Raw genomic sequence first — 21,556 nt, forward strand, 5'->3', positions numbered from 1 at the left:
TTGTCCATACTAGACCAGTCCAGACAAGTGTGTTATGTTCACCTGCTAGCAGATGTAAGAAGAAAAAACAACTCTGAGCTTACCATGCCCCTTATAGGGGAACTGGTGGTGCCTTCAGCTTTTCAGTATTCCTCTGGCTCCAGCAGATGGTATGGACATATGGCATAATGAATAGGCTATTTCTGGGAAGGCTGTAGGCCCAGATTGCCAGTGAGAGAATCTGTCGGGGGAGCACTATAGGCATTCTCTTCCCCTCCTTATATAGCTGTCTGGCAAGGGATGAATCAGGAGTCCCCTTCATGGTTATTTTGCACTATAGAGGTGAGTCCTATGAGCTTGAAGGACATAGGAAGGGGTAGTAGTGGTCTTGGTGCAGTACCAACAGGTCCAAGTCTTGGTCTGTGGCCATAGTCAACTATGCAGCACTCTAGTAATCCAGGCTTCTAACATGGGAGTTTAGGTTGTTGCAGGCAAGACATTATTTCCTGATGGGGAACCAAGTATTGGATTTGGTCTGGCATGGAGTTGAAGCAGAAGGACTAGAAGAAGTGGCTCTAGCTCTACTAGGGTGAAGTAAAGAAGTTTCTGCTTGTTCTTTTAAGAGCAAAGAAGAGAGGCCCTGTTGTACCTGCTGTCTTGTTTTGTTACTTGGCATAGGTTTTGCACCAGGTTTGGTTAATGCTTTGCTTTCTTTTGCAAGATTATGACAATGAAGAAATTTTGACCTATGAAGAGATGTCACTTTATCACCAGCCAGCAAATAGGAAAAGGCCAATTGTTCTCATTGGTCCCCAGAACTGTGGTCAGAATGAACTGCGGCAGAGGCTGTTGAATCATGAGGCAGACCGCTTTGCATCTGCAGTTCCTCGTAAGTTGGCAGCATGTCTTCCCTCTTGCTGTGTGACTAAGACACTTTTCAGCTCAGAAGGAAACAATGCTCTTAACTATCCAGAAATGGTCAGTGGTGATTCCACATTTGAATGCATGTGGAGATCCATTCAGAATCTCAGACTGGGTCTCTGCATCTGGTTGTTAATGCATGTATTTCTGCAGTCCACAGACTCATAATTTTGTTGAACAAAAGTCCGCAAATTGGATGCTTTATGTATAATGTTGACAGACCCTAGGATTCAGATTGTATATAATCTTACTGTAATTAAGCAGACAAATTCATTAAAAGAAAACAATTACATCTAAGATTAATAACGGCTAAATAATTTTTGCCATGTGTTTTAACTATTACAGTTGAAATGGTGTCTACTAGTTCTTTGAAATTATTACAAAAATTCATCTTTGGACTATTGCCTGTGATGAGAATTAGGCCAACACTGGATGGTGCCTTATGCTATTGGAAAACTATTGATTCTGTAGGCATTTGTATTTTATGTATACTGATAATATAAGAAACAATGTTCAAAGATCACTTTAGTAGATTAAGATAGATTGCTTATATATATTTTGTTTTTAGATACGACTCGAAGCAGACGTGACAACGAAGTAGCCGGCAGGGATTATCATTTTGTTTCACGTCAAGCCTTTGAGGCTGATATAGCTGCAGGGAAGTTCATTGAACATGGAGAATTTGAGAAGAATCTCTATGGGACTAGCACAGATTCTGTACGGCAGGTCATTAATGCTGGCAAAATCTGCCTCTTAAATCTCCATACACAGGTAAGAGAGAGGCCTACAAAAGTGTGGCTGCAGTTATTCTTTCCTAGGGTGATTTTATAACAGGTTGCCTAAGGAGACATCTGGCAAGGTTCTTGTTTTATAAATACAACATAGACACCTTAGAGTTTCAATTTTCAGTGCCAAGACTGACCTGAAATCTGAATCCAGTCTTGTTTCAGTGAAAATGCAAGTGTATATTCAACTGAAACCGAAACGGTGCAGTGTTCCTCAAATTGGTGCAGTCCCTGCTTCCTTCCTTTTCCTTCCCCCAAACAAAAAACAGCTCCTCACCCACTGGTGCAGTAAGAGGGTGGCAAACTGCCTCGGGCGCCAACTTGGCAGGGAAGCCAGCACCTCTTCTCCCCACCTTGTGCTCGTCCCATACTTTCAAATCTTCACTGACCATGAAGGGAATAGACTTAGTAGATAAAGGCAGGTTGTTAACCCTCTCCAAGGTAGGAAGAACGAGATGGCACTCTACTGTTTAAAGGGGATAGATTCCGTACAAACGTAAAGAAGTTCTTCACCCAGAGAGTGGTAGAAAACTGGAACGCTCTTCCGGAGGCTGTTATAGGGGAAAACACCCTCCAGGGATTCAAGACAAAGTTAGACAAGTTCCTGCTAAACCGGAACATACGCAGGTAAGGCTGGACTCGGATAGGGCACTGGTCTTTGACAAAAAGGCTACCACGGGAGCGGACTGCTGGGCACGATGGACCGCTGGTCTGACCCAGCAGCAGCAGTTCTTATGAGCAGCTGCTGCTCGTGCCGGCCTCATCCCTCTTACTAACATCACTAAATCTGTTTATCAAAAACAAGTATTTCTTACATTACACAAGCTAAGTGCAATAAGAACATAGAAACATAAGAATAACCTAACCTTACTGGGTCAGACCAATGGTCCATCTAGCCCAGTATCTCATCTTCACAGTTTCTAATACAGAACCCATATAGTAACCCATATGGCAAGAACCCATATAGTAGCAACATTCCATGCTACCTATTCAGGGCAAGCAGTGTCTGTCTCAATGTGTCCCAGAGCTTAAGAATTCTCTGAATGAAAAAATATTTCCTCCTATTGGTTTTAAAAGTATTTTTCCTGCAACTTCATCAAGTGTCCCTTAGTTTTTGTAATTTTTGATGGCATAAAATAATCGATCCACTTTTACCCATTCTACACCACTCAGGATTTTGTAGACTTCAATCATGTTTCCCCTCAGCCGTCTCTTTTCCAAGCTAAAGAGCCCTATTCTATGAGGTAGTTTTTTGCTAGGTTAACACAATTAATTTTACCCACCTAGACTATTGCAATGACATATTCATATAACTAATAATAATTATAAAAGATTGCAATGAATGCAGTATACTTATGCTAGAATGATCTTCAAACAATCACAGTTTGAGCATGTATTATCCTTATTTGATAGCTCTTCATGGGCTGCTGATACATGTACAAATATAATTTAAATTGGCTTGCCATATATTAAAAAATTTTTATGTTTGGGGATCAGTTTACTTAAATCAGATTTTAAAGTTTTCCAAGGGTTTATTTAAAATTTGATAAAACGCTTAAATAACAATTTCAAAGTGATGAACATTATAAAATGGGTAGATAGGAACATATAATAGATAAACGGTGGACATCACTAACTAGAAATTAGGGTAGGAAGGGTAGAACTACAATTTCTTAGAAGAAAAAGAACGAATAAGGGAAAAACAATGAGGGATGGGGTCGCTGGTAGTCAAAGGCTTACTTTGAAAGTCACTTAACGGTATGGTTGTTTGGGGCAATATATGACTGTTTTTAGGTCAAACTATTTCCCAAAAGTTTCAGTCAAAGGAATATATTCGGGTGAAATAGGGATATGTTGAATAGAACTATTTATAACTTTACTCTTCTCATATTTTAAAAATGTATCATCAAAAAGGACTCTTGAAACATTGTTCTCTTATCAAACAGTGCTGTTCTGAAATGATTATTCCAGTGCAATGGGTGTAAAGGTCCTGAACAGTTGGATAGTCACCTTCAAACTATGTGTTTTTGCAGAAGATATCAATCATTTTTTCTGGCTCCACCTCCTTCCTCAGTGGAATGTGCTGTAAAGAATGACACGGTGACCCATTCCTGCTGTAAACTGCGGCAAACCGCAGTAAAACTGCTGGAACTGTTAAAAAATTGTCTGTTTACTGCCGTTGCGGGAACAAAGCTTTTACTGCTCCTGTGGAATGGTAAAAAGCTTTAATCCCGCAGGGAATCCCAACCACGATCACAGCTCCCTCCTCAAAACTCCAGGCATCCCTACCCCCTCTCGTGGCTCCAGGCATCCTCCCCCTCAGGAGTCCTGAGGAAAACAAATGTAGATGTTTGATTTTCCTACCCCACCTTAAGGGTTCGTCAGGCTTCCATTTTACCCCACCCCCAACCAACCTTCGCTTGTGGGTCCGGTGGCTCCAGCTCCCTCCCTGCCGCTTGCACACACCTTGTAGAAAAGCAGGCTGATCTCCACGCAGGCCTGCTCGACTGTGCTCGCAGCCTTCCTTCTTATGAGTCCCTCCTTATGATGCAACTTCCTCTTTTCGCAAAGAGAGAAAATTGAATCATATGGAGGAGCCTGGCAGAGGGAAAGTGACGAACACCGTCGAGCAGGCCTGTGTGGATGTCGTCTTGCTCTTCTACAAGGTGTGTGCAAGCGGGAGGGAGGGAAGCCAGCCAGAGTCGAACCCACGAGGGAGAGGGGGCTGGACCTGCCAGACATGCAAGTCTAAGCCGGCCCACGTCCTGCCCAACTCCTGCCCTCAACACTCCTCCCGAGACGCCCCATTTAGCTTTGGTCGTTCAGCGGCACAATGAAGGCCTAGGTCGTTTAGAAATACGTCCAAAATCCGTTTTTATTATTGGCACTTGGACGTATTTGGGAAATGTTCGTCCAAGTGCCGACTTAGGCTGGTTTTTGGACATTTTTCTCTTTCGATTATGAGCCCCACAGTGTATTGTCACTAACCTCCTCCCCCCCATTTTTTTTTTTTTTACTAAACCGTAGAGCTGGCCACGGCAGTAACAGCTCCGACGCTCTTAGAAATCCTGCGCAAGGTGGAGGGAGGGAGATGGAGCCGTTGGCTCCAAGAAAGAGAGGGAGCAAGGCAAAGCAGATGCTGGGGCTGGAGGAAAGAGCACAGGAGGGGGATCTGGGACTGGAGGTAAGGGAGAGAGAGGTGCTTGACCTATGGAGGGGAGGGCTGGAACTGAAAAAAAGGGAGAAAACTGCAGGAGGGGGCTGCTGGAAGGAAGGGGGAGATGTGCTGCACCTATGGAAGGGGGGATGCTGGAGGGAAGGGGGAGAGGTGCTGCACCTGCTGGAGGGAAGAGAAGTGAAAAAGAGATGCTTTACTAAGCAGATGAAGGAAGAGGGAATGAAATGCTGAACACAGCAGAGAGGGAGACTCGCAGGGAGGTATTAGAAACAGAGGGAAAATAATGGGCATGGAGAGGAGAATAGAGACTGGACACAAAGGGAGATGCTGCATGGGAATGGTACATGGACAGAGAGGTGCAATGCCAGACATGGGAGGGGGGTATATGGACACAGAGGAAAATGCTAGATGTGGGAGAGAATAGGAACACAGAAGGGGATGAGTAATGTGGGACATAGACTAGTGATGACAAACACAGGGAGAAGGACACGGGAGATGCTGGATGGTCACAGAAAGAAAGATAGGTACATAAAGATGGATTGGTGAGCACAAAGAATCAACCGTGTCTCCTCCGCTCGCCACCTTTTACGAGAAGACGCCACTGCAATGAGATGTCCCCGTAGAGTTTCAAGCTTTCCAAAATTACCTCAGGAGAAGCCTCACATCCAAAATTTAGATCTAAATAGTCCCATAACCAATCCTCAACCTGTCTTGGCACTCCTGGATCATCCAACATTAAATCGCCAAAATTTCCACCTCCGACAGTGTTGGGACCCCAAAACCAAAAGCCAAACTGGAGCAACAGACCAGGTAATCGGTTCAATGTATGCCGCAACAACCCTCTGTAGTAAACTACGATCAACAAAGATAGTCAATACGGAATTATGACCCATGAGCACTGGAAAAATATGTATAATCCCGAACCTGAGAATATAACAATCTCCACAAGTCTTCTACCTGTAAGGCCCTAAAGAGTTTCCTATTCCTTTTCCTATAATTCCCTTCCACACTTGAAAATTCCACACTTTTTGTTGGCGTGGTTCAATCAGTGATCTGAAACAATGTCAAAACATAGCATTATGATTCTGTAAATTGGCAAAATAAAATAGCACTCATTTCATCTACAGTGGCAAAATAGCACTCAGAATTTAGAAAGTTGATTGCTCTGAAAACTTTTCAGCACCCCCTCATACCATCTCCCTCCCCCACTCTCTGCTTCCCACAGTTTTTCACTGTAATTTTTTTTGTAATAGAATTGCTGATTTATCATATTAAAAAATGCTTTTCTGTGTATTCTCTTTACAGAGTCTGAAGATTCTCCGCAATTCAGACTTAAAACCATTTATTATCTTCATTGCACCACCTTCTCAAGAAAGATTGCGTGCACTATTGGCCAAAGAGGGTAAAAATCCAAAGGTAATTATAAATTCAGAATTTTTTCCATATATTGCACCCTATACTCTGTTTTGTCTTTTTACCTTTTTTATCTTTAATTTCAGAATGTATATGTCTAACATGCCCTGGAAACCCCTATGGTTTTTCTTCGGCATTTAAAAGAAGAAATCTGTGTTCTGTCAGCATTATTTTCTCAGGGGAAATCATTGTGCTGAGACGGAGCTGAAGGTTAAATGTTACTCAAGTAGAGCAAGATAAAGGTGTGATGGGAAAATGGCAAGAAAAATTGTTAGTCAGCAAGAAGGCAAGGAAGGTGTCTTTTCAACCAAGGGATCAAGTCTTTATTCCAAAATAGTTAGTCCCAACAAGGATCCCAGTTTTGGCATATGATGTACGCCTTCCTCAGGGGACACTTGGCTGGTAGACACTAAGGCCCAGATTCTATATACGGTGTCCCGATTGTAGGCATCCTACCGCTGTCTAACCAGCCAATTGGGATGCATGTTTTTTTTAAAAAAAGCTCCCGAGGCAGGCCGCCTACATTGGAGGCGCCTCCGGGATCCTAGGGAGGCGTGCAAGCCCACCTAAGCTTGCCTAAGGCTAGGCGTGGTTTGGCCCGGAAGTAGCCTTAGGCAGCTGTATGCTTCTCCCTAGGCCAGCAGGAGACGCATACAATGTTGGCCTACATTGTAAGTGGATGCAGCCGCTGAGCTTATCACGGTAAGGGGTCTCCCTGCCACGATAAGTTTAGTGGCCACAGAGGGATACCCAATCCTTCTTGCCAGAACCCCCCTTCCCCTTGTAGATCGCGGCAGGAGAAATGCCCAATCAGGGACTTTCTTAGGCTACTCCCTAAGGAAGTCCCTGATTGGCTCAGGCGCCTCAGGCCCATCCCAAGGGAGGAGTCTGAGGTGCCTGAGCCAATCAGAGCCTTAGGCCCTTCCCCGTGCATCACATGTACTGGGGCGTGGCCTAAGGCCCAGACGCATCGCTGGAGTCATATTGAGCAGAAAGGACTGAACACCCCTCCTGCTTCCTTACAGGGAGGGGGGCGACTGGTGGCAGGAGAGAGTCTGCATCCCTCCTGCAATTTGGTTTTTTTTTTAGAGGGGATAGACGGAAGTGGGAGTCCCTTCTGCCATAATTTTGAAGCGGCGGCAGGCATTGGCGGGGGGGGGGGGGCATTTTTTTTCTTTGAGGGGGAGGGGGCATTTTAAATTTTTTTTAGAAAATCGGGCTGTTATTTTGCGTATGTAATACACGCAAAATATCTGGCCAATTAAAAAAAATTTAAAAAGCCAGGAGAAGCCCTGACAGCAGTGACAGGAAGGCTCTGCCCCGACTCAATCGCTCACTGAGCGATTGAGTTGGGGAGTTTGCATGCAAATGATTTGCACCTCCGTGCAAATCATTTCCATGCAAACTTAATAGTGAATCAATCGCTGTTGGAAAATCGGCCAGAAAATATACAACCTTATTACCAACGAATGCCTGTATAATACGAATACTGAAATAAAACACCGTGTGTCACAGCGTCTAACAGGCATTCGTTTGTTACCTTTATTTAATTTGTGGTTACTTTTACTCCTTATTAACCATGGACTCCTGAGGAAGGTGTGCTGTCCGAAACACGGACCGTGTCGGGTCCCTTGGTTGGTAATAAGGTTGTATATTACTGCATTTTATTTTGGTACAATAAACATTGCCTGCATCTTGTACATAGCCTGCAGTTTTTTCTTGGTTTCCTCTTGTTGTTTGGTCCACTGCAGACTACGTTGGATTTTTTCCTTGTTGATTTCAGTTGACATCCAACATGTTCTTTAAAAAAATAAAACTGGGAATCTGCTGAATTTCTGGATTACACTTTCTGGTGAAACTCTGTTTGCCTGTACAAACAATATGAACAATACACTATAGAAAAGTGTTTCCCTTTCTCTATTGCTGCTCAGAAGTTCTTATGATCACCCATTGACCTGTACTTGGAAAATTCCCATATGGTTCATTAATTATGTTTACATAACTATTAACTGATATTTCCATTGACCTGTTTAATATTCTATATTCCTTTATTTGTACACACATGCTCTCCTGAATGTCAGACTTTTATTATTCTCTATTAAATACAATAAGCAAATTGAACTTTTAAAAAAAGCACCTTAAATAGAGGCTAAAGGGCAGATTGTATTGCACAGAGTGAAAATTCAGGGTCAAAGGAGAGTATATAGGGAATTTTCCAATAAACTTTATTTTACCTCTTCTCAGCTTTCTTTTTTTAACCAAACGCCAACAGGTTTTACCAGCAATAGGAGAATGCGAGTTTGCCATTTTTAAAATGCTCTCTAAACAAAAGTATGTTATACTAGTCATTCTAGTGACCACACAGTTGATTCAGGGACAGTCAGAGCCATGACAGAAAATACAAATGTATTCTGGTGAACAAAGACTGCAGTGTGTGGCCAGGCAGAGGCATGACGGTATCAAATTCCAGGCTGGGAGCTGGGAAACGATACAAATGGGTGTTATGGCATTCAATAGTCAGGAAGTGCAGGGAATGGGTCAGAATAAAAGATAATTTGCATACATATGTGCAGTCTATAAAGATTGCATTTTGTTTAAAGCAAAGTGTCTAACCAAAAAAATCCCGACGAGAAGAACAAATACACAAAACTATCAAGTAAAGTTCTTCACATAGCAAGACTATAGCGATATACCACAGGGGGGACACACCTAATATAAAATGACCAATAGTGTACATAATTTTTTAAGTGTATCCTCAGTGTGAAGTCTTAAGCTATGAGAGCAATTAGCCCAGAGGTAAAAGCTCTTATGCTTTTCTAATAGCCCTGACATCAGGAATGGTGGTTTTTTCCATATACCACACATCATCATCAGTATACACGCCGCGTGAATAAATCAAATGTGAAAATGATAAAGTTAATCAAACACAATATCCAGTAGTGCGTCTCCAATGAAAAAACCATCGACAAAAACTTTAAAAACTTGTACACAATTTTTTCACTTATCTTGCTGAAAAGTTCATCTTTCATCAGTTCCAAAATGTGAAATAGTAGGTTCTACTGAGCTCGGTTTTGGGGAACACCCCCTTCTTCAGGAACCTCTCTAGTAATTTTTGCTGCAAAATATCTTATTTTAGAAAATGACATCATTTAGCACTAAAGTGCTTCAGAGCTTCCCGCTGGTAAGGCAATCTGAATGGAAGGACAACCCTGGCTCCGCCTTTCAGAACTTTCTGATGATGGTGTCATGGTGAAACAAACTTTATTAGACGAACACCATCTCAGAAAACAGCACGACTTCGTCACATGATAGTGTTCCATTCAATGCAGTCATTATGTCCCTTGGGTTTAACTGCATCCAGTTCAAAGATCCAATATTGTTCACCTAATTTTATACAAGCTTTTTTGACCCCCCACAAAAGTCTCAGGAATGCAGTCTATAATAAACCATCTCATGTCAAAAATATGATTAAAGTCCAAACAATGTGGTACTAGAGGAGCAGACATCATGGCAGTGTGTTTTTTACTCTTGAGCTCTAATAACCTCGTCTTAATCTGTCTGGTAGAACGTCCAACATATAACAACTGACAGGGACAAATTATAACACATAAAACCCAAGATGACTTACAGATAGTCATTTGATATAAAAACTAAGTTTTATTGGTGTGAGGATGTGTCCAATTAGAACAGCATAAAGAAGTATTACTCATAGTACACTCACTCACCACATGGATTATGATTACCCAATTGTGAATCATTACCGCCTCCTAGCATTGGTCAGGTAATTATCTAAATGTGGTGGTCTAGTAAAAGATATGTGAATACGTTAACAACACAGTGTTCAACACCCTTAATTCTATAATTTCTAAGGTGTATCAAAAGGAATTAAACATCCAAATACAAAAAGTATTTTTGAAGTGTGCTCAGAGACCCAGCAAAAGTGTTACTAGTCTCAGATTTAGGCTCAAAGTATAATCATTGTACACAAGGCTTTCTTATAATCATAGCAAAATCCCCAAAACATGAAAAATTATGAAAAAGCTCTTTTTACATGTTTCAGTGCCTTAGTATCTGTGTCATGGGCATCAATCACAAATTATAACATGAGTCTGATGGGATGTAGATAATAATATACAGGCAATCCACAGGTTAAGAACGAGTTAGGTTTTTAAAGTTGTTCTTAAGATCTTAAGTCGGATTTGTATGTAAGCTGTTCTTAAGTTGGATTTTAAGATTCTTGCTGCTTACCTCTGCTCCCAGCTGACAAAAGGATCAACTATTCCTACCAGTGTTCCTTCTAAAATACAGCATGCACAACCATACAATGTTCTTAATGTGGCCATGTATCATTCCTAAATCTGCTAAATGAGAAGTGTAGGAGTCTATACTACTAGAAATACTGCTCAGTGGAATCAAATGTTCTTAAGAACAGTGTTCTTAAGTATGAGTCGTACTTAAATCAGGTGTTTGTAACTAAGGGACTGCCTACATACTGTGACTGGGCGTGGCCCTAGCTGGGGTCTCACCTGGAGTACACAGGCCTCAGCCGAGCGGTAAGGCGAGGCCTGGAGTAGGTGGAGAGGAGTAAAGGCAGCCAACAAACAGGTGTTTAAAGTGGAAAAAGAAAATGTGTTTTATTGTTTACAAAGTTCAGTACTTATTACAGTTTTATAAGTTTTCAAGAATGGTGCACAAAAACATATCATACAAAATTCCATACAGTCCTTCTTTCTGGCTTTGTCCCACAGTGGGAAAACCAGATAAACATGAACAATGAAGAAAACCAAAACATAAATGGATTGTAATTCAGCTGTTGTGCCCAGTGTCCAATTAGCAGTGCTTGAGGGAAAAACATGAACAGAAAATAAACTCTTCCCAAGCCTGAGTTATACCAACAGAAGAAAAATCACGTCCAAAACCAATATTTGGGTCTTAATCGGTTCGTCAAGCAATTTCAGCAGAGAAAACAATCCAAACTTATTTCTCTATTCAGCAAGCACGGTTCCAGCACTGGCAGCATTTAGGTGACCTCCATATCTTCTAGGTTCACTCCACCCCCATACTCTGCAAACTCCATGCTGCAGGTTTCTGGGGATTCCCCAACTTCTGGTTCCATTATAACCTCCTCATAGCAAAAATCAGGATCAAAATTAGAGGACTGTACCTGAGCCTTTGGTGGGGTGACTGCTTGCTGCTTCCCAGCCCTGTGATGGATTAGACTTCCTTCAGGATCCTTCAGTCTATAGTTGGGAGCTGGGATGAGCTTACCTGGGTGAGCTCCCTACTTCCTCCTAACCACTCCCTTTTCAGTTCCCTGTGATTGATTAGCATTCCCCTCACCTAGCTCCCCTGGCTCAGGCTAGCCACTCTCAGGGTTGTTTTGGGCTGATTGCAACTGCTTGCATCTGAGCTGATTGAGCTAACCATTCCAGCCCTGGTTTGTCTTGCTCCAACCCTGGGGCATGCTGGGACTGGTAGTTCTTGTACAATCCCTCTGGAGGCTGAACTCGAGGGTTTTTGTATGTCTGATAGCTTCTGATGCAGGGCTACTAAAACTTGATCCCTCCTCTTTGGGCTACCTGCCCGGGAGTTTCCTGTCATTCTGTTTTGTTCCTGCAGCTTCTCTGTATGGTTGAAATCAGTCTCTTCTGCTTGTGATTTGTTTTCAATTCCTAGTCTTTTTTTATTTATTTTGCGGGTTTGCCCACGTGCTGCGGATCAACTCTGTGCGAGTGATCTTTCGGCAGGAGATCACAGACATTTTAAATTTTGTCTGCTTCTGGAGGGTGCTCTGTAAGCTTAAATTGCAATAAGCCCTCTGGACAGCCTGCAGATTGGATCGGGTCTCCGGGATCGGAAGCCGTCTCTCCCCTGGTTCATCTGCAAAGGGGTAGAGCGCAGGCTGCTGCGGTTCCATGGAGGTACACCGGGATCAGAACCGCACCACGTGTCTTCCCTAATTTCCCTGAGGGGTCCTGGTGATCATGATTTGAGGTGACAGGGAAGGAGAGGCGGTCAGAAGACCTGAAAAATCCAGTTTAATCAGCTCCTGAGGTACTGATCTCCTTGCTTGTACTGTGTATTGCAGGCTGCTATAGACTTCTATTGCAGCACATGTCTCTGTGGTGTCTGTGAGTCGCAGAGTTTGCCGATTTTGTTGCTTAGGGAAAACACTTGGGCTAATCAGCCTACTCACTCCAGCCCTGGTTTGCCTTGCTCCAACCCAGGGGCATTCTAAGACTGGTGGACAATGCTCTTTCCCTGTTAGCCATTTAGGGAGATTAGAACAGGCTTTGACTGACTTATCAATTTTAGTACTGGTGGATAAAGAATTCTGCTGGTACTGCAGTGCTCTGGACCTATCTCTGGGGACAGGTATTGCATCTCCTGTAGTCAATTCCATGCCTCCATCCCCATTTCTTGTGCACTGCCTTTACCAGCCCAGGAGTGACACTGTGACATATTTTCCCCCTTAAAGCCCTGTTCAGTCTCCTAGGAGCAAGAACTGGTCTAGCTACCTCTCCTACCTGGGAAAGTACATCTTTATTCATGGGCAACCCTTCTTCCATGTCACCCATACCTGTGGAACCCAGCCTTAGAGTCCCCTCTCCGAGGTTGTCAATAATTTCTCTTTCTGCATCTCAGGGAAACACACTTTCACAAATCAATTGGGCCACACGATCTCCTACTCTGACCTTATAATCTTCAGTCCCTAAGTTAAACAGTAGGATCTGAAGGGCTCCTGTGTAATCAGTCAATGACTCCTGCCCTCACATGCAACCCATGACTTACTTGCTAACCCAGACCAGGAAGCGATACAGCCATAGTACCCCGTGGGAATGGCATCCTGAAAGTCCGTAGGGATCACCTCACACCCCCCTGCACCTCCTGGGCACTAAACAAATCGCTTCCTGCTGCGGACGCTGTGGCTTTTTATGGCAACCTAGCCCTTTCAGAAAGTCACCAGCATTTTAAAACCGGTGCTTTCTCATCTTCACTATATTGTTGGACCTCAACTCCAACTGTTCTGAGGGCTATTCTAGGCTGTCCCTTATGGCAATCCTCCTTCCAGGAAATACTTTGTCAACCTCTCTTCCTGCCGTGCGACAGGGCTCACATCTTCCTACCCACTGTTGCACCTCCTGTGCCATGGTGGGCCAGTACGCCCACTTCTGAGCACGCTACATTGTCGTACTTGAGGTATAATGTCCCTGGTAAGGGTTAATATGTGCCCTCATGAGCAACTCCTCCCAAAACGTCTTGGGTACCACTAGCATCCGGTACCCTCTTTGTTTCGCTGAGCCCTCCTTCATGCTATATAACAGGTATACCGGGTTTCTCCCTTTACATTTCTTCCAACTTAACCAAACCTCCTTCAGTGTGGGGTCCTGGGTCTGCTCTCGAGCCCACTCAGGAAATCTCTGATTAACTTCCTCTGGTACCCAGGGTCTCCATGTTTCTTGTAGACCTGCCCTCAAATTCTGGGTATAGGCTACTCTAGTAGCACATCTTGCTCCCTGTCCCTTTAGCTTCTTATGGGATGGTGATGCAAAAACACCCTCTTCCATTGGGAACAAAGCTCCTAAAGCCTCTTCCTCTGAGGTTTCATCTCTCTTCTCCAGTCCCTCCATTTTAATTCCCCCCCTTTTGGGCTTCCCCTAGCTTCTCAAAGCACTGCTGAAAATGAGAACACTCCCTTCCTAGGATGAGAAGGTAAGGGGGATTAGATATGATGGCAATTTCTACTCCCTCCTCCTTACCCTGATGACCCACCAAAATCTTCTTAATCTTATGAGAAAGGGCAGCCACATGCAAGCACTGTATTTTGGTGGTTCCTCTGTGACTGTCAATCTTTGCCCCTTTCTTAGCTAGGAGGTAGGACCATAGTTCATGGGACATTATAGACTGATTGGCACCTGAGTCTAAGAGTGCCATAATAGGTATGCCCTTCACTAGCACAAGCATAGTATACCCTTCATCTAGGGACGAATCTATTGGTATTCGCTTCCCTACAAGGGCTAGTTTCATACGGCGGGTACCTCTTTTGTGGCCTGCAGTTCCTCAGAGGAAAGTTTACTGGGAACAACCGGGCCCCCTCCCTTGGCCTCTAGAAATGCCTCTGCAGAGGTGATGGCTTGCCCCCAGGGTAGGCATTCCTTGTTTCATCACCCATTCCTTTATTTACCCTGGCATAGCATCAACAAATTGCTCCCTTATGAGTTCGGCAATGACCGCAGGCACACTGTGAGTGAGGGGTAAGCCAATGTTCACATAGGTGCCTAAGGCGCTGGGCCAATGCTTTTGGACACTCACCCTTAAGCATCTTTGCCCTTCTGAACTCCAGTCTGTAATACTTTGGGGTATACCTAGCATAATCTAGAATAGTGTCCTTTATCATGCTATATTTGGTAGCCTGATCTGGGCTTAATGTCCGGTAGGCTTTTAATGCCTTTCCTGATAGGCAAGGAATTAGTTTTAGAAGCCACAGTTCAAGGGCCATATAGACACTACTGCTGAGCGTTCAAATGCTACCAGAAAGTCCTCTATATCATCCTCTGGAGATAATTTGCATAGTTTTATAGGCTCCATGGCAGGAGTGCCTACCGCATTAGCACCCCTGGGTTCCTTGCTACCAATTGTCCAAGATCTCTGTACCAGCTGGGTCACCGCTTGCACTTGATCAACCAGCATCTGCATCTTCTGGGTGTGTCGCTCTTGCTGTGCCTTCTCCTGGGCTCGCCAACTCTCCATTTGGGCGCTCACGGTCTCCTGCACCACCTCCGCGGCACTCCGTCGCTCCAACTTGCTCCAGGCACTCAGTTGTGCAGGATCCATCTGGAACAAATCAGACAAAAGAAACCCAAGTACAATTCCACAGACTCAAGTTTTCCTAGTCTGCCCTTCTACTGACCTGTTCAGCTATACTAAAACCCTTTTTATCCTCTACCAGTGAGCCTAGGTAGCCTTTACCTGCTGCACTGATGGGTCTGCGCGTTGAGTTTTAGTGAGGGCTTCTCTCTGGCTGGACTCCGCCCGACAGACCATAGTGCTCCCACTGGACCTCTTGTGCTGGTTCACTCCTCCTGTTCTTTGATTCTGGTTCACTCTGGAACTGTGCTGCGGCTCCTTCTCCACCAATCCCTCTGTCCACGCTGTGCAGGCCTTGCCTCCAGCTCCTGGATCACCGACTTCTCTGAATCAACAGCTCACAGAAAAAACACTCTTATCAGTTTTATAATCCAGCACCAATTGCAATCTTCACACACAAACCAACCCAGGCAGTATAACCCCCTCCCACACACACACACACACACAATTTGTAATCCACCAAATATGGGTTTTTTGGGGGGGGTTTCCAAGGCAAAATCCTGTTGCAATATTGAGTCCAGTCACCTTTCCCAGCTCACCAGGAAGAAATTTCAAACAAACTTGCACCAAAAATCTAAAAAAAAAAAAATTTTTTTCCCAACTGCAGTTCTCCAACTCCACCAGCGAGCAGTAGTAGATCCCACCACTGCCACAAATTAAGCTCCTATGTGACCGGGCGTGGCCCTAGCATCAGGAGGGAGTGGGCATCCCTTCTGCCGATCTTTGATTTGGGGGTCTCTTTTTTTTTTTTTTTAAATTTGCAAGGGGGGTGCGGTTTGAGCCATATATAAGAATAAAAGTTATTATTACTTTCCTGTCAGTGCTTGAGCCAATCAGCACGCAGGCACTAATCGGAAAGTAAGGCTATGACGGCTCAGACCCTGCTTGAAAATTTTGTCCACAAATGTGGTACGATGAGGTTAGAGAATCACTTGGCAATGATAGAGAATCGCCTGAAATGCTCCTTTTGATATTAATGAGCATATTTTACTAACATTTTAGTATTAATGACCTCGTTGTACTACATTTACATGGCGGAGACTCGGAAAAGACCACAGTGAGCTGATCTGATAATCAGCCAGTAAAATATTGCCCCGCTAAACTGGCTGGAGCAGGTTTAGCGACTACGTTAAAGGCACTTTAAGTTCTGAGAATCTTCCTCTTGGTGTCAACTTTGCACCAGCAAATTATTGGCTAACAGTTTATACTTTAGTTTCCCTTATACTGAAGTGTAGGGATCTTGATTTTGGAGAGCTTTGATACAGTTAAAGCAAAGGCATGAATTTTAAAACAGCTGCTGTTTTTCAGGGTTCAACTTCTGTGTTAAGTGAGGCATTCAGGACACATTATAGTAGTGGTTTGTTATGTCTTGAGAAAAGACAGCCTGTGCTATGTCATGATTCTGGTGACAGGAAAGGACTGATATAAGTAAATTGGGATGGGTTGCTGCTGGCAGCAGGTCAATTCTATTCAACCCCGATGCACGCTCCCTAAGAAAATCACAGCCTCTGGAGGATGTATGCCTTAATCCAAGTTAGTAGGTTATCTGTTTTCTCTACATTGGTCTCCTTTTAACCATGGCTTCCCTTTGTATGCCAGGTATGTCTACTGTTGTCAGCCTTTTTTGAGTAGCTGGTAGTGCATTTGTTGGTTTGCTTTTGCTCATTTTGTTATTGTGACTAATCTGTGGTTTCATTTTTGGCTGCCTTGCTAGAATTTTGGCCTATTTGGGATTTTATTGCACTGAAGATGTCATATAAACACTGCCATACTTATAACATGGTCAAGACTTGGACCCTGTTTTACTTTATGGGGTTTATAGTATATTTGGTACTTAAAGGCTTGTCGAGAAACTTCTAAAAGATTAGTTTTCCTGCTACCTCAAATATAGTTATGTAGTTTATAGAAGTGGTTGCTAATCTCGTCATAGGGCCTCTTTTCAGGCTAAAATGCAGGACTGGTATGAGGTGCTGCTTACTATAAGTTAGAAGATTACTAGTAGGAATCCTATTTAAGTATTTGTTTAGAAAAAAACATTGTGACAGAGAATAATTAAAAGGCATGAAACCTTCCTCTCCAGCCATGTAGATAAGACATAGCTGAAACTTTTTGCAGGTATTTTTACAGGTAAAAGGAGATACTTTCTGCTGATGAAATTCAGTTCTTTTTGGTTCCATAAGGCTTTAGTTTGATACACATATGATCAGCAAATAAAATGTGAGACCCTATTCTTTTGTTTCTATTTCCTTGCTTTCATGCATTTTTAATTGTATGTATATAATTTTATAATGTTTAAATTTGTGTCATCTTAACTCCTTTGTGAGGAATCTGAATTTTCTGCTTCTACAAAACAATCCAGTAATACCTTCTTCCATTCCAGCCTCAGAAAATATTTACTGTGTGCAGACAATTTCAGCTAAAATAGCTAGGAAGTGTTTCTTATTGCCTGAAGATTATATAGCAACTTCTTAAATCAGAGAAGATAAGCAACAATAATAGCAGTATTATTGGAGTAGAGACTAGCATCAGAAGCAGAAGAGCTTTAAGTAACTTGCTGATAATTGTGCACTGCTATCCCGATGTTCCCTCTGCATTCCATACCTTGACTCCTGATCTGCTTTTCCTTTATATGTGAAAACCATATGACTTAAATAGTTTCTTGGCGATGATCCTAAGATGGACTTTAATGAGAGAATCAAAGTTCCAAGTGTACAATAAAAATCCAAGTTCCAAATATACAGTAAAATAATTTACATAAATAATAATCCACATAAGAAGTAAAAATCCACATACAAATCATAAGGACCTAGTCCACTAATGGGGATGGACCCAACATGGTCCGCGTTTCGAGAGGATGTCTTCAGGGGTCCCTAATAGTCCAGTTTTTTCCACGTATTCATCATTAGAGGACTATTAGGGACCCCTGAAGACATCCTATCGAAACGCGGACCGTGTTGGGTCCAGCGCCATTAGTGGACTAGGTCCTTATGATTTGTATGTGGATTTTTACTTCTTATGTGGATTATTATTTATTTTTTATGTAAATTATTTTACTGTATATTTGGAACTTGGATTTTTATTGTACCCTTGGAACTTTGATTCTCTCATTAAAAGTCCATCTCAGGATCATCGCCATACCACAGTGTTCTTTTGGTTTGTTTTGGACTTCTTTCTATGTGGATTCTTGGGGTCAATTTCTTTGGTTTGTGTTAAATAGTTTCTTCCCACCCACGACCAGTGTTTGGAAAACAGCATATTCAAGTGACAGGAATATGTATCAGCCTTTTAATCTTGCGCTTTTTTTCCCATGCAGCCTGATGAGCTGAGAGAGATCATTGAGAAAGCAAGAGAAATGGAGCAGAACAATGGTCACTACTTTGACACAGCCATTGTGAACACAGACCTGGACAAGGCGTACCAGGAGTTGCTACGTTTGATTAACAAACTCGATACAGAACCTCAGTGGGTGCCATCCACCTGGCTGCGGTGAAGAGTTAGTAGAAATGAGGACCATTCCGAGGAGAAGCAGACTTGACCTGGCAATTTGCCAAAGGCAGTGAAGACTTAGTTGGCTCTGTGAACGCCAGCTTAAAATAGTTCTAATGCAGAAGTAAAGAAAGGGTTGGACAGATTTAATAGCAGATACTCTTTTAAGCAAACGTTATGTCAGACTCTTCTTGCTGAATTATTAAGACTATAATTGCAGAGACTGAACTTGCCAATTAGATTTTAAGAACTGAAACAGAATTATTTTGAAAAGCTACGTTTCCTTTCCTAAATAATTTTTCAGCAGCATTACTTTTCTTAACTAACAAGTAAATATGTATATATATATATAAATATATATATATATATGTATAGTGTCCATCAAGACTGGATATATTGCTATTTACCTCTCTCTAATTTAAAAGATAACCATCTGTTCCCTACAGGACACAATGGTAGTTCTTAGAGCTCTGCAGTGAGTCAGAGACAAATTTTCAGAGGCCAGAATTTTGTTTCCTTTTTTTTTTTTAATACAACCAGAGCTATGGTGCTCATTAGACTCTTTTTTTATTTTACATTTCTTACTCCTTAATTTCCAGTGTAGCTACTAGTCAAGTTCCCTGTCACCATGAAATTTTTAATGCTCTCCTAATATTATAATTCTTTTTTCAGATCCACGTAATTTGTAGATAGAAATCAGGACTAGATCTTGAATCTCATGATGACATGAAAACTGACTTAGTAACACTGAATTGTAAACATTCCATGATCTAATAGCACTTGATGGTAGCAATAATCCTTTTTGGTGGAAATTGTTTATAATGTAAATATTTCAAACTTCTGTATTTTTTCTTTTCTTAGTAAAACTTTTTAAATCAGTATTTCAGAATGAGTAACCTTGGGTCCAATTTGACAGTGAATGTTGATTATATATGCATATCAGAATATTAGATGTGATAATTTGTGTCTTCCTTGAATGTTTGGAGAGTCCCTGTTGCTCACCAATCTCGAGAGCGAGAATTCCCAGATTTCTCCCAGGAGTCCCACATTCGGTTACTTTTTCAGGATTTTCACGCAATAAATATGCATGAAATGGATTTGCAAGTAGTGGAGATTGTCAGAATTTCCACAGTGCAATTACGTATATTCAATCTGCCTGACTGTGGGACCCCCCAGCACAGTTTTGCAAAGCCCTTCTTTAGAACAATTCACAAGCCAGCAAATATGTATGCACTACAGCGTGTGTATGTGTAATCTGATATTCTGAAATTAACTGGAACTAAAAATGACTGAATGTAACTTCTGTAAACCGTACTGTAAATATTTTCTAGATTAAGAATAATCTCAACATGCTCAACATCGCATTCAGAATGAGATCTGGGCATGCTGCATTGAAACACTGTGGCAAAGAATTTTTCAGGTTATAGACAGAGCCGATAGATCTCCATTAGAGCACTTTAGGGGAACTGTGTGTTAAAGTAACACCCGAGGCAGTGCCTCTGTCCTAGCATTTCTGCCTTAATTCAGCTTTGAGTCTTGCTATGGCTGGGAGGTACCTAGAAGCCAGTCTGACATTTTCCTTTTATCTGAGCTTGGTTAGTCTTTGACTTTTAATTATTATTTTCCCTGAGGCAACCATTCACAGCATCCTGGAACTTGGGCTTTTTTTGTATCTGATTTCTTTCCTCACACTTGTAGACACAATGGGCTCCTTTTATCAAGGTACGCTACAGGGGTTAGCACGTCGGACATTTCATCACGCGCTAACCCCTGCGGCACACCAAAAAACTAACGCCTCATCAATGGAGGCGTTAGCGACTAGGGCGGCAGGCGGTTGAACGTGCGGTATTCCGCATGTTACCGCCTACCACAGCTTGATAAAAGGAGCCCAATGTTTTCTTGTATCTGAGGTAAAACACTGGATAAATCTTTATGGTTTAATGCAGAGGTTGTACGAAATCTGCTTCTATGCTTTGTAAAGTTTTTAAAAATTTGATCAGTATTGAGCAAAACACTTTTTTTTGCCAGCATTATAGCTGAATGAGCTTCTGCAAGAATTGGTGAGAATATGTATATATTGTACAGAGAAACATTTGCTAAAAAACATCATTAGCATTTAACATTCCAGGGCTGAAGAAAAAAAATGTAAGAGTATTTCAGAAAGATCTGCTTGCTTTTGAGAGAGGATAAGTGATGATAAGGCATAAACACTCATGTGCATTTATGTCATTTTTGGAAGAGAGCTGTTCTGATCATGTCTTTATGTGAATATTATATCTAGTTTTTTTGTGAACTCAATTTCTGCACAGTACAGATTGCGTATGGAGCTCAGTCTTTTCTAATACTTCACTACTGTGTTTCCCCGAAAATAAGACACTGTCTTATATTAATTTTGGGCCCAAAAAAAACACTAAGTGTTATTTTCAGAGAGGTCTTATTTTTTTCATGTACAATGATTATCTCTCCCTTCTTCTTCTCCACCCCAATTCTTCCTATTTCCTTTCTCTCCCCCACATGTGCAGCATCTTTCCTCCCCTCTCACCCATCCCCTTGTGAAGTATCTGTCTATCCCTCTTCCCTCCCTCCCATCCACCTGTGCAGCAGAACCCTTGCAGCTTATATCCCTCCCTCCCATCCCCCCGTGGAGCATTTTTTAATCCCCCCCCCTCCCTGCTGACCCTTTCATCTCTCCCACCCATCCGAACTCTGATCGCGAGACCAAAATACAGTACCTTATAACAAACTGCATCGTCGGCAGCATCATGGCTTTCTCACGCCCGGGCATTCTGCCACGTTGCTGATGACGTAATCAACGCGGCAGAGGAACGCCCGGGCATGAGAAAGCTGCGATGGGGCCTGTGCTGCTGACGATGCGGTTTGTTATAAGGTACTGTATTTTGGTCTCACAGTCGGAGTTCAGATGGGT

At 42.5% G+C, this 21,556-nt stretch overlaps 1 protein-coding gene across 5 annotated transcripts in view; it reads left to right on the forward strand.

Annotated features, from left to right (window-relative positions):
- Positions 1-19,511, forward strand: part of MPP5 (membrane palmitoylated protein 5) — a 177,194-nt gene extending 157,683 nt beyond the window's left edge. For all 5 annotated transcript variants that reach the window (XM_033950752.1, XM_033950751.1, XM_033950750.1 and 2 more), the window contains exons 11-14: positions 701-868; positions 1,469-1,671; positions 6,169-6,279; positions 18,458-19,511. In XM_033950752.1, the coding sequence (XP_033806643.1) occupies positions 701-868; positions 1,469-1,671; positions 6,169-6,279; positions 18,458-18,634 (659 nt within the window). In that variant the 3' untranslated portion in view covers positions 18,635-19,511. The remainder of the gene's footprint in view (positions 1-700; positions 869-1,468; positions 1,672-6,168; positions 6,280-18,457) is intronic.
- The last annotated feature ends 2,045 nt before the right edge of the window (positions 19,512-21,556 follow it).

The sequence above is a fragment of the Geotrypetes seraphini genome, chromosome 7 (genome assembly GCF_902459505.1).
Source record: "Geotrypetes seraphini chromosome 7, aGeoSer1.1, whole genome shotgun sequence".
In the NCBI taxonomy this organism is placed as follows: domain Eukaryota; kingdom Metazoa; phylum Chordata; class Amphibia; order Gymnophiona; family Dermophiidae; genus Geotrypetes; species Geotrypetes seraphini.